Below are 14,154 nucleotides of genomic sequence, written 5' to 3'. Positions count from 1 at the left end.
GTTAGGCTAAGAGGCTGTGATCTTCCCAAGGTCACCCAGTGAGCTTCATGGCTAAGTGGGGATTTGAACCCAGGTCTCCCATCTCCTAGTCCAACACTCTATCACACTGGCTCTCAACTGAAAATTATGGTCTGTCCATATGGTGTTAGTTAGTGAATTGGAAAGCTGAAAAGCAGTTATTCTTTTACTATGTATTTTCTTATTAAGTAGTTTTCTCTTTTATTTTGTCTCTCCATAAACTTATTGCTCTCCCTACTAAGGGAACCAGCTGAGACTTTGGCTGTAATGTGATAAACATGCTCCACACCCAAAAATCACTGAGAAGCTGATTAAGTCTCCTGCAATTATCAAAGAAATCACGATTATTCCATTGACTCTCTGGAGTGTTCCAGTAGCTGCATGAAAACTATGAATCAAGACTTGCAGATACTATTAATATCTCCTGTGATGTTCAGAGCTTGGCCTTACACCAACGGCTCTGTCAGACTGGTCACTGATTCTATTTCCTGCAAAAATCTAGCTTTCGTAACCGTTCCGGTGAGACTTTGCTGCTCAGTATCACTCAGATGACAATGTGCAAAGAGATGAAGTGTCACCTAAAAAATCCCTCTTGCTCCTACCATGCTGTGTGCAGGATGGTGCTTTCCTTGATGTTGGCGTCAGTGCTGCTTCCTCCAGATGAGTGCAAGGCTGCTGTTGCTCCGTGTTCCATCCGTGACCCTCTTCCTATTCTTCACAAATATTACCAGTCTGGAGATCTTGTTATTGCTGGCATTATGTCTCAAATCTATATAACTTCAAGCATAGCCTTTGATGAACCTCCTACACCTGAACTCTTCGATGACATTCTGTAAGGAAGTGTGTGTGTGTGTGTGTGTGTGTGTATTTAAAAACCATATCATATATCAGTAATTTCTGCATTTGACATATGATGAAGGTGATGCTCATTACACTAGTGGTAAAAATTGTGGAAAACTTTAAGAAAAGCCGTTATTTCTAAGGTTTGATGGCTTATAAGAACTGTATGCCATTAGAATGCACTTCTACAGTATATCATTAGAAAGATAATCTAATGCAGAATATAATGCCACAAACTGTTTTGAATAGTCCTGACCTGAATCCAACAGAAAATCTGTGGAGCTGATTAAAGAAACTTTTTAGTCAGAAGCAACCGAGGAATATAGCACAATTTTTAGAAACATGCAATCTTGGTTTCTCATTAAAACACCTGGTGAATTAAAATATTTGGTTTACTCCAGGGGATGCCATTGTAGGACTGCAATTACAATAAAAAGTATCTACACTAACAGAAATGGTGAAAAGTTATGAAATACCCTTTATTATGGTTTTCTGTGCATAACTTTTTTTATTTGGCTATTTGCTTCCTTTGGCGATCACTCGTAGCTGAGTAAGATTGCCTTCCATAAAGATGGTCTTAACAGTGGTTTCGTAAGTGACTGTGGAGGCCAATTCTGAATCCACACGTCCTTCCATAGGTTTCTGGGTGTGAGTTGATCATGGTGAGGGTTTGCCAAACATGCCTTCCTTTTAGCACGTTTCTCCCTTTCGTCCTGAGTTTGAGTGTCTTCAAAGTCCATGGCACATTTGGTAAAGGCTGTTTTCCAATCTGAGCACTCACAGGCCGGTATTTCTCAATTGTCTGTGTTTATACTACATTTTTTTTAATTTGCCTTGAGAGAGTCTTCAAACCTCTTTTGTTGACCACCAGCATGCTGCTTTCCATTTTAAAGTTTGGAATAGAGTAGTTGCTTTGGAAGGTGATAATCAGGCAACACGACCAGTCCAACGAAGTTAATGTTGAAGAATCATTGCTTCAACACCAGTGATCTTTGCTTCTTCCAGTACACTGGCATTAGTTTGCCTGTCTTCCCAAGTGATGTGTTAATTTTTTGGAGTGATAGGCCAAGCTTTTTGTAAGCTTCTGTGAAGATATTTAGCATTGTTTACAGGTCATCCTGTAAGTGTGCGCACACACGACGTTGTCATCAGGATATTGAAGCTGTATGATGGAAGTTATGGTAACCTTACTCTTTGCTTTCAGCCTAATCAGATTAAATAACTTTCCATCTGTTTGATATATGATTTCTACTCGTTGGGGAGTTTCCCTTTGACAAAGTGTAGGATCATGGCAATGAAAATAATTAATAGAGCTGGGGAGATAACACAACCCTGTTTAACAACTGACCCCACTGTGAATGGTTCACTTTGAGAGCCATGGTTATCTGCAGTTGTTGCTGTCCAATTATCATGGAGGAGCTGAATGATGTTCAAAAATTAAACTGGCCAGTCAATTTTCAGAGGGACAGTTCACACGGCATTACAATTTACAGTGTTAAAGGCCTTAGTCAGGTCAATAAACGCCATATACAGGGGTTAGTTTTGCTCTCTGCATTTTTTCTTGAAGCTGTCAAGCAGTGAAAATCATGTCCACTGTCCCCCTAGAACATTGAAAACCATTTTGGGATTCAGGAAGGGTAGCCTAGGACATTGTTAGGAGATGGTTTGCTAAAATCCCTGCAAGAATTTTGCCATCCACAGCTAATAAAGAGATACATTGATAGCAATCCCACTTAATAGGATCTTGAAGGGCTTGAGTGTTCATTTTGTGCCTTGGTTTCCTTGGATCATGCTTTGTCTAGCTCCTTCCTTTTGACCTTACTGCCTTGGGTGACCCTACTGGGAGTACGAGACTCCCAATGGCTTTGCTCACCAGGCTTTGCTCATAGGAACATGCAAGCCCACTCAACATGACAAGGTGATGATCCAGCAAGTGAGTATTTGGCTATAACCTTTGATAGAGTAAGGATAATTCAACACTGTTGCATTATATTCTGCATTATATTATCATTCTAATAATATATATATATATTTATGGTATTAACATAAAAAGTACTGATGTTATGAGCCTGAGATACAGAAATACTTCCCAAAATGTTTTCATAGTATTGGCCATGAGTCTATGATAATTACTACTACCCTTTCGTTTCCGCATTGTTCTGGTGTTTATGAGACATGGCGACAGATCTCATATCTCAAACTCACTTCTGCAGTGTGTGATAGCGTGTTTCTTCTTATATGGTAGGCTTATACCAGTGTTCAATTTTTAAAAAAAGTTTGCAAGGCAGCATAAAAAGTAACATCCCCATTCACTTTGTTAAGGCTTTCTGCTTATTTACCATGGTGAGCGAAGGATTTCTTATTTCTTATTTGACTTTAATCCAAGCAACGTGGTAATTCATTCAGACTTAGAGGTGATTTTATTATAAGCTTTTGGTAACCAAACTTTCTCTTCCTCCTCTGTAGAACAGAACTAGTAGCAATCAGGGCCAGGCCGCCTATGACATGGCAGGAGTTAGATGTTCAGGGTAGCAAAACATCCAAGGTTGTGTTTCAATATATCTACACACTTTCCTTCACTGGGGGAATCCATTTTTGTGAAGGTGAACTGTTATGCACTATGTCGCTCTCCATACAGGCCAGTAACACCACTCTACCAGCATATCCTGGCTTTGGCATTTGCTGTAAAAGAGATAAATGAAGATCCCAAAATCTTGCCCAATATCTCTCTGGGTTTCCACATCTATAACAGCCATTTCAGTCCAAGCTGGACCTATCAAGCCTCCATGGACCTTCTCTCTAGCCAAGAAAGACTCCTCCCCAACTACAAGTGTGATATTCAGGAGACTCCAAAGGCGGTCATTGGGGGGCCAAACTCTGATTTATGTCTCCACATGTCAACCATCCTGTCTATGTACAAGATGCCAAGGGTAAGAGGTTTGCATGGAACATGGATCATCAATAAAGCCATTTACAGTTGTCTATGACTAAGACTCATTGGGTTGCATGCTGGTAATTGAATGTTTTTGTGATTCAACATCTTGCGGAATAAAATATCGAGGGAATGGCAAATAGTGGGCATAGGTTGGTATTTATCAACCAAAAATGCAGGTTGTGGAAAATATGTCTGCTTCAGTACCACACATCCTTAAAAACTCAGCAGGAAGAATTCCTCACTGGAGACTTTACTCCTGTGTAGGACTGTAACAAAACGTCTGCTGCCTGTGGTAGCACAACTGCATGTTTGCTATGCCTGCTGAAAAATCACTTATATATTTCCCAAGATAACTTTAACATTCCAAATCAAGAGAAATAAGTGATATTTGAATCCTTTTGAAGCAGATCCCCCTCTGTAAAACCATGGGTTATCTAGCGTGTGTGAAGCAAAGGTCATCTTCAGGTAGAAGTTGAACAAATAAGAAAGATTTATTTTGCAGAATAAAGCTGGTAAGACAAAAGATGCATCAGGAGATAAAGTTCTTTCAGGAAACAGTTAACTTATTAATATTCAATTTAGTGGATGCTATGGGCTTCAAAAGAAGGTAGTGAACATACAGCTTCTTTAAAATGGCAGTTGCTTATTTTCAGCTTGATGTTACAATTGGTAAAGAATCAGCTCATTTCCATTTTCATTACTTCAGTTTCTTAAACCACATTGCATAGGTGTTACAGTTTCAGACTTTGGTTCTTACTCAACGTAGTATTTCTGTCAGTTTCCCCACCTTCTATCAATCCCACTCCTGAGGTTTTCCAAATAGCACAACAGCCCCAGGGCTGTTAACGGGTATGGGTGTCTTCTCTTTCTGGGAGATCTCTCCCCTCCTGACTGGAAGGAGACCCAAGTAGACGGGATCCTGCAGAGGTGCCATCTTCTTACGAGGATTGAGGGGGCCCATGTGCAGTGCAGCATGACATCATGCATGTGATGTCACACAACACCCTGACGTCATATGTGTGATGCGATTAGGAGCTGAATGCCCCTTGAACATTGAGAGGGCTCAGCCCCCCAAAAAAGTATATTGGTGGGGACGAAACTTCCTCGGCCCCTAGCAGTTGGTGCACCTGGTATCTCCACAAGTCTACTTCTCCTTCAACAAACTCAGCTCTCCAGTTAACTCTTGTCTGAAAACTCTTACAATACTCTACACAGTGTCATGCTATCTAAGCCCAGAGGCTCCATTCTCTAGCTATAGACATTTTCCTCAGGGTGGATGTCACGCACAGCTCAGAACCAAGTCTTCTCTCTCCAATAAAACTATCAGCTAAACCATCTGATCCCTCTCTTCCCTCTCTAACTGCTGGCTCCACTCTCTTTCTTACTGGCTGTTTTGGTAGCCAATCAGAGAGATGCACCAGCCCTCTGGTGGAATTCCGAGGCACAGCATCCTCAGGCTCTGGTCTGGCTCTGCTGTCTGTTACACCTTCAGATTAATGAATGTTGATCAAATTAAAACTGAAATCTGGATTTGCATTTAAATGATGTTTCACATCACCTTATGGTATAAATGTTCCTCTCGCTTTTTAGAAATATCATATTTGGCTCATGTATGGGTCTTCCCCTGTAATGAATGAAAACACCCAAGCTGGTTTTATCAACCAAATGTTCTCACCTGGAGCTCAGCAACAGTTAATTTCACATGGATGTGGTTTATCTGATGGGTGACAATTTAGGGCTATTGGTACAAAAAAATGTTCCTGTGTCTGATTTTATAGAAAAAATCCATAAACTAACATTGTTTTTCTGGTGAATTCCAAGACATTGTGCAGAATGGATCTAAAATGATCGTAGTTGTTTTGGGAAGCACACCAAGTGATTGTGAATGTTGAAAGTCACAGCATTTGGTGACAAGAAGGATGCCCAATATTGCAGAAACAGAAGATTCCCCCTGAACAAACCAAGGCAAAAGTTTGAAATTAGAACAGTCCAGGTGGATTTCATATCATTTCCCATGCAAAGGTGGTGGAAAATAGTTTTCCTCCATGGTTCTCTATCCTTTGCAGTTAACTCAAGGAATCATTTAGGATGCCAGAATGCACTCTAATGAGAAAACTTACATTGGGAGTGGGAGGAAAGCTTTGCGTGGACAGGCGGAGTCCCCAGATCCCGCGCGGTCCCCCCCCCCGTCATGTGGAATAACGACTCAAGACAACGTGCTATGGGATTAAATTGGCCACAACTTTATTAAATTTCAAATGTGGGTAGACCTTGGCTCAGGCATTGGGCGTTCTCCCTCCCCAGTCCCCAGCCGGGGACCTAGGGAGCATCAGGGTTATCCAGTGTGGGGGGGGGATGGGCCGGCTCTGGAGAACATATGTTCAAGCCGCCCCCATTACTCCGCCGCCGCAGGGGAGAGCAATGACGACCTTTCGGCGTACGGGCAAAGCCTCCCTTCAGAAACCCCTTTAACGGGGAACCCTGGTATCGCCGCCGCAAAGAGGAAGATGGACAAAAGGATTCCACCCAAGGCCTGATACCGCCAAAGTTGTGACGTTTTGCTACAGGAAAGGCGAAACCTGCCAATGCAGGGAAATTCCTTTCCAGCCCTTTAACAGCGACCTTAACGTAGCAGCGCCCGCATACCTGTGAAGAAAGGTTAACCTGCAAAACCTGTGAAGAAAAGTTAACCTGCAAAATAAGACATTAACTGAGGGTGGGTAGGGTGGGAGAAGCTCTGGAGCCAAGTGAGGATTCCCAGGTAAGATCCTCCCTCTATAGTGTGGGCAGGTAATCCCTCCCCTACCTGGCCTGGTCTCCTTGGCAACGCTTCCCCCAGGTGGGATTGGACAACTGACTGAGGTAGGCGGAGACCTCCAGGTATCCCACCTGAGGGAAGGCAAAGCCAAGCCTATGTTGTTGGAGCCGCTCCAGATCTAGGGGCTGTACGTGTCCACGCAAAGGGCGCCCCCCGTTTTAAGCGGGGAGCGGTCATTATCAGGGTTTTCTGTGAACAAGCATTTATTTACCTGTTCTTTCCTTTATCCTCCTTTAGATATAAAGGGTTCAAATTCTGCCACAAACATAACTGCATAATTGTTCTATTTGATGTAGAGACATTAATATCCAAGTATTTCCCCAAACTGCAAATTCTAAGTTAACAGAAATAAACAAAAAGCTGAATTCCCTGGTTAATATATACCAATTAAATAGAGATTGAAATCTGGTTTTGAGTCTAATTGGTGTTTTGATATCATCATTTGTTATCATCTATCCTCCCTTGATTTTAACAATGACCCTTTTCAGCTCATCTATGGCTCTTCTCCTGTGACGACTAATGATATTCAAGCCCTTTTCACCCACTGGATATTCCCAGATGGGACTCAGCAATATGAGGGGATCCTCCAGTTACTGCTGCATTTCCGTTGGATGTGGATTGGTGTGCTTTTTAAACTCCATGATGACACTGGAGAGAGATTTGTACAAAATATTCTCCCCATGTTTGCCCAGAAGGGCATTTGCTTTGATTTTATAGGAAGTTTCCCGAAGGATACCTCTTCTAGTAAGTTTGATGAAATGGTGGAACAAGGTTCGAAAACATTGAACATTATTGTGGGAAGCACTGCCAATGCTGTGGTTGTACATGGTGAAATTCATACAATTATGGGAATGAGAACACTACCCAGGCTTGCAGAAATGAATGATGTGCCAATACAAGGAAATACAAAAGTCTGGATTATGATAGCCCAGATGGATTTCACCTCATTTCCCTTTCAAAGAGGTTGGGACATCACATTCCTCCATGGGGCTCTATCCTTTGCAGTTCACTCTAAGGATCTTCCAGGATTCCAGAAATTTATTCAGATGAGAAAGCCTACCTTGGAAAAAGAAGATGGCTTTCTCAGGGTTTTCTGGGAAGAGGCATTTAATTGTGGTTTCCCTGACCCTGCTTCAGAGAAGAAAGATGACAAACTCTGTACTGGGGAGGAGAATATTGAGAGCCTTCCTGGGTCTGTTTTTGAAACGAGCATGACAGCCCACAGCTACAGCATCTACAATGCAATCTATATTTTGGCACATGCTTTGCACACCATGCAATCCACCAAATTAAATTGCAGAGCAATGGCAGGTGGAGCAAGATGGGAACTTACAGAACAACAGCCGTGGAAGGTAATGTCGTCTTCCAGATGTCTGTAATCAACTCTGGAGCTCAGCCAAAGGGGGGACTTTTCTTGAATACCTCTGTCAGTAGGGGAAACTCATTCCTCTTTCCTCTCAGGGAGGAAGTGGCTATGCACTTAATGGTTAGGATAACATAATGGATGAAAATCGGCCATCACTTTAAACTTGGAATAGCAAAATATGGCTATAGATGGCTAGGTACACGATATAATGCTACCACTATTTGTACAAAGGCAGCCCTGTATCCCTGGAAAGTGATGAGCAGCTTATCTACACGGCTTATCCTCCTATCTGAAGGAATGTCCTGTCTAATATTTTTGTGAAGTTCTATGAAATTTAGGCTAAGACTACTTGTAATTCTCAAAAGAACCACATCTTACCTTCACAATGAACATTACTACGGGTCTTTTTTCAGCCAGAACTCAGGGGAGCTCAGTTCTCTCCCCTCTCAGGGGGGCTCCATTGCTATTCCAAGGGAACGAGGGAGGTGTTTGTGGTGAGTTCCAGCACCTCTTTTTCTAGAAAGCAGCACTGCTCATTAATTCCTTTTTCCTTTTTAGCTCCATCCATTTTTGAAGAAGAGACTCATTAAAAACACAGAAAGAAAAACACTAACTTTAAAAGAAACACAGCTTTTAAATGGACCACAAACTATAGGTCTTAAATGTTAAAGATAAGCACTCTATTTGTACGAATATTACTAATGTTTAATTATTTTTGGCATCTTCATTAATTGCCTTTTTCCTCTTCAAACTTAGCTCCACCAGTTTCTGGGAAGAGTTTCATTTAATAATAGTGTCGGGGAGGAAGTTTCCTTTGACCAAAATGGGGAATTAGTAGCTGAATTTGATATAATAAATTGGGTCACATTCCCAAATCAGTCATTTCTGAGAGTCAAAGTTGGAACAATGGACCCACAAGCTCCCCGTGAAAAGAGGTTAATCATTCATGATGATGGTATCATGTGGCCCACCTGGTTCAACCAGGTAAGAAATTGTTCTGGATTTTCTCTAGTTTTTTTGCTCACTGTCCCAAAACTGCCTCATTGCAACATATTGAATAATCCGTTATCAGAATCAGACTTGATCAGTGAAGGAAATATCAGGCTTTAGCACTGATAAAAGGAAAGCTATCTTATTTCTAGCTCTATCTAACACATGAAATACCTGAAATCACAAGGGGTTTGCTGAATGTCAAAAGTTGCTGTATGTTAGCCATATTTCTAAGCCAGTAGAATGGTCCAAGAAGGTAAGACAAGAGATCATCGCCCTTCTCAAAAAAGATACAAGTATACAAAAAGAAAACAAATGCACTGAATGTTGCCAGAGAAACCATTGGAAGCATAGTTCGCAAGTTCCAAGTTAAAGGAACAGTGGTTAGACTACCTCGATGGGGCAGAATTTCAATAATTTCTATTGCAACTGCAAGTCAAAAACACTTGAGCAATTTCTATATTCATGAGATTACGACCCAATAAGCTTTCACCTGAACATTTTCTAATTTGATAAGATATTGGCATGCTAATCTCTGAAGAAGTTCAAAAACATACCAATATGCTTTTCATAAGGTCAAAGGTACTGCAGTAATGGTAGAAGTTTCCATGCTACCATTAGTGCTGGATTTAAGATCATCTTCAGATAAAACAAAAAACCTATAGCAATCTGCTTAACTGTCATTTTTACTATTTGGAGATAAGTCCCAAACGATTTCCTTCTTTCATTTATGAACAGGCACAACCCACTTCTCTGTGTAATGAGAATTGTCATGTAGGCTATAGAAAGAACAAGAAGGAAGGAAAGCCATTCTGCTGCTATGATTGCCTTCCGTGTCCAGAAGGGAAGATCTCAAACAAGGAGGGTAAGGAATGCATCACACGCTTTAATTTTACCTGTGCATCAGAAGCTCCTTTCTCTAGTGGGAAAACAGTATGGAAGTAGCAAATATATATTCTGGCATCTCTTAGATGCATTGTGACAATCTGGGGACAGAATAACTTTTTAAAAAATAAGATTTGTTTCTTCCATTTTCTTTTTCAGACATGGACGACTGTTCAGAATGCCCTGGAGATCAATATGCAAACAATGAACAGAATGGCTGCCTCCACAAAGACAAAACATTCTTGTCTTATGGAGAACCTTTGGGGATCAGTTTGGCCACGTTTGCCCTCTTCTTTTCCTGCATCACAGCTTTGGTGCTTCAAATATTCACAAAGCATAGAGATACTCCCATAGTTAAAGCCAACAACCGCAACCTAACTTATATTCTCCTCCTTTTCCTCCTGCTCTCCTTCCTTTGTGCTCTGCTCTTCATTGGCCAGCCTCAGGAAGTCACCTGCCTCCTTCGACAAACTGCTTTTGGCTCGATCTTCTCAGTGGCAATTTCTTGCATATTGGCCAAAACTGCCATTGTGGTTTTAGCTTTCATGGCCACCAAGCCAGGCTCCCGAATGAGGAAGTGGGTAGGGAAGCCACTGGGCACCCCAATTGTTCTTTCCTGCTCCCTTATTCAAGCCACAATCTGTAGCATATGGCTGGCAACCTCTCCCCCATTCCCAGACGTTGACATGCACTCAATGACTGAAGAAATAATACTAGAATGTAATGAAGGTTCCACTGTCATGTTTTATTGTGTCCTGGGATTCATGGGCTTACTGGCCATAGTCAGCTTCACGGTGGCTTTCCTAGCTAGAAAGTTGCCGGACAGTTTCAATGAAGCCAAATTCATCACCTTCAGCATGTTGGTGTTTTGCAGTGTGTGGTTGTCCTTTGTTCCAACCTACTTGAGCACCAAGGGCAAATACATGGTGGCTGTGGAGATCTTCTCCATCTTGGCCTCCAGTTGTGGGTTACTGGGCTGCATCTTTATCCCCAAATGCTATGTTATTTTACTGAGGCCTGAGCTGAACAGCAGGGAGCAGCTAATAAGACAGTTTTAAATAATCCAGAAGTCTTTATCATGCTCGTAATTTTTGGTGTCTGTTATTGCTATTTTATTTACATGTATGTCATTAGAAATTAAGGATATTCATGCCCCTTGAAATTAAAGAATCAACAAATAAACAAATAATTGAAGACTTTAAAAGTAAATGATAAAAATGATCTGGAGCAGCTCCAAGAATTCCTTTGGGAATCATGCTCACAATTCTGGGTGTCTGTTATTGCTATTTTAATTATGTATATGTAATTAGAAATCTGGGATACTCATGTCCCACTGCTTTGCAAGCATGAACTATCAGCTCATCACCAACACTTGTAAAGCACTTTGCACAGGTGCTCCTGACATCTTATTGAGCCTACAAACCCCCATCAGCCCAGCCACTCTTTATCTGTCCCACAGCTGACATCACAAGAAGCCAAAGAGTGCCAGAAATTGCCACAAGTAGCTGTTCTTTAAAGTGATAGAAGAGACTAATAGGAGATTTGAGAGCTGTTTTTCCTCTTAAATAGGGAATACATAAAGAAGCATCTTCCTCTCCCGGATCAAATTAAAACAAAAAAACACTTCAGAAGGACTACCTACGTGTACTATTTCATTTATATTGCACCATAAGACATGTTTCCTGGACACTTCACAAGAAAGTACAACAGCTAAATTGAAATACAGTGGTACCTCGGGTTAAGTACTTAATTCGTTCTGGAGGTCCGGACTTCCGGAGGCGGCGCAAAACGGCAATGGCGGTCCTCTTTACTCTGTGAAGAGGGGCTCCGCGAAAAAGGGTCGTCCGCTGCGGCAAAGCGGAGACCCGTCAAGAAAAACCACAGGCAGAGCGAGCCTGTGGCTGTGGGACTCGGCGGGCGCCAAAAGCCCCCCCAGAAACGAAGAAGGAACCTCGTAAGGGGCTCCGGAACGTGAAAGGGGGAGCGGCGCTGTGAGTTCATCGCTCTTTTCGTGGATGCAAAGCCGCGCTGCTGCTGCCGATGAGCGCTGACCTTTCTTCTTGAAAACATCGAATTTGACAGCTACATACCCGTGAGTAAGGGGTACTAAATTTTGGACTAATTTTATGGATTTTGACTGAAAACGGGAGGCGAGTAACAGGAAGTCCGTCTTCCGATCCTGCTAACTAGATCAAAGCAAGGGCTGAAGTGCGCTGTAGCGCCCAAAAAGGATCGTAAAAGCAGAACAAAGGTGCATTGATAGACTTTGTTTCTAGAAGTTAAAAGGGAAGCTTTTGTGAAACCTGTGGATTCAATTTTTGGAACTTTCTTCCTATTTTTGAGCTATACGGAGTTAAAAGGGACAACCTAGTCGTCGGGCTGCCAGAGTGTAATAGAGAACTGTCAAACTGCCGATACTGTTGCTGAAGTTCAAACTGTTACATAGACTGAGATATTAACGTTTAAACATTGTTGCTGGGACCATTCTTGACACCTTGTGGCTTTTAATCAAGAAATAGAAAGCCTTGGGAACCTTCCTTTTGTACTCAGGAATTACAAAGACTTAATACGGGGAACATAGGAACTTCAATGGCGGAAAAGAGTTCTTTCCTTTCTTGAAACTTTGAAATACTCCCCCTAGAGGATTGTGGAGACATAGAGGCCTGGGAACTGTACTTTATTGAGACTTCTTGTGGTTTAATTGTTTATATTTTGAACTTGTCTCTCTCATGGAATAAAAGACAATTTGACCTTGAACTGAGGCAGGTGTGGAATGAGCGGCCCAGGGAAAACAAGAGCAGCCAAAGCTAAAGAAAAAGAAAAAGAAAAGAAATCTGTGCAACTTGTTCAAACAACTTTAACTCATCAACGCAGATCATCTGTCCCAACTGTGCTAACAGCACAGGAGGTGGAAATCGAGCAGCCTGCCACAGAAGATATGGCAACTGGAGGATCTGAATCAGTTCTGAAACAAATTTTGGAGCAACTGGCAATTTTAAACCAAAAGGTGGACAATCAATCAACAAAAATTGACCAAGCTACATCCTCTATTGGTAAATTAACTGAGCAGGTTTCCCAGCATACTCAGGCAATTGACAATTTGCAAGGAGCTACGGCTGAAAATTATAAATTAGCTGTGGAAGCCAATCAAAAAGCAGAGCAGGCAAATCGAAAAGTTGATGAGATTAAGGGGGAAGTAAGGCCTCTGAAAAGACAGGTAGGGGAACAACAAGCCTACCTGTCACTGGTTGAATTGAAAAGTAAGGAAAATAATCTCAGGTTAAGGGCCATCCCAGAATTGGAGGCAGGCAACTTAGAGGGATTTCTGACACTTCTATTTTCCAAATTCTGGGGAATTGAGGAAGATAAAGATTTCAAAATCGTGACGGCCTTTAGACTGGGAAGATCGGTAAAGAAAGATAAGGCTAGAGACTGTTTGGTTATTTTGAGATCAAGAGAGGAAAGAGATAAGATATTAGGCCTACATTTTAAAAAATCCTTGGAGATAGAAGGTAAAAAGGCTGAAGTGAATATGGAGTGTTAAGAACCCCTTTGGAAAAGAAGGAACTTTCTTTTCTGAAGCTCATCTGACATGGACACGAATCGACCAAATATGGACAACTAGAGGACTGGCACCTAAGACTAGAAAAGTGGAAATCTGCCCAAAAACCTGCTCCGACCATAATGCATTGAAAGTGGAATTGAGACTAAACATAACCGGATCCTTTAGATGGAAAATGAATGACACCTTATTAAGGGATCAGGAGATTGTTAAGAAGGCCCAAAAAACTTTAAAGGACTATTTTGAAATAAACTTAAACAGCACTGTGGAAAAAAGAACAATCTGGGACGCAAGTAAAGCAGTTATGAGAGGGTTTCTAATACAACAAAATACGATTAAGAAAAAGCTCTGGAATGAAAAGAAGGAGAAGATATTGGAGAAAATAAGAGAAGGAGAGAAAAAATTAAGATCTAGGCCTAAGTCGGTGGAAGTGCTCAGAGAAGTGAAATTTTTCCAGGCACAATATTTGAAATTGATAAATCAGGAGGTGGAATGGAAAATTAAACAGATGAAACAAAGATCCTTTGAATCAGCAAACAAGTGTGGGAAACTGCTAGCATGGCAGTTGAAAAAGAGACAAAAACTTAACACAGTTACAAATCTAGAGATTGAAGGGAGAATGGTTCAGAAACCCGAGGAAATTAGAAAGTGTTTCCAGAGATATTTTAAAGAACTCTATTCACAAGGGCCACAGAAAGACTTTGAGATGGATCAATTCCTTAAAACTAATGGATTACAAA

The 14,154-nt window shown here is 41.4% G+C and overlaps 1 protein-coding gene across 1 annotated transcript; it reads left to right on the top strand.

Annotated features, from left to right (window-relative positions):
* Nucleotides 1-9,530: 9,530 nt before the first annotated feature.
* LOC309329774 (vomeronasal type-2 receptor 26-like) lies at nucleotides 9,531-10,910 on the top strand (the record flags this gene model as incomplete). The annotated part of the gene is made up of 1 exon (XM_081840785.1): nucleotides 9,531-10,910. The coding sequence occupies exon 1, from the start codon at nucleotides 10,014-10,016 to the stop codon at nucleotides 10,908-10,910; it is 897 nt and encodes a 298-aa protein (XP_081696911.1). The 5' UTR covers nucleotides 9,531-10,013.
* Between the last annotated feature and the right edge of the window lie 3,244 nt (nucleotides 10,911-14,154).

This window comes from Podarcis erhardii (genome assembly GCF_964252035.2).
Source record: "Podarcis erhardii genome assembly, chromosome: 15".
Lineage (NCBI taxonomy): Eukaryota > Metazoa > Chordata > Lepidosauria > Squamata > Lacertidae > Podarcis > Podarcis erhardii.
Note: the sequence above shows the minus strand (reverse complement) of the source record. Positions and strands in the feature narration are given on the sequence as shown.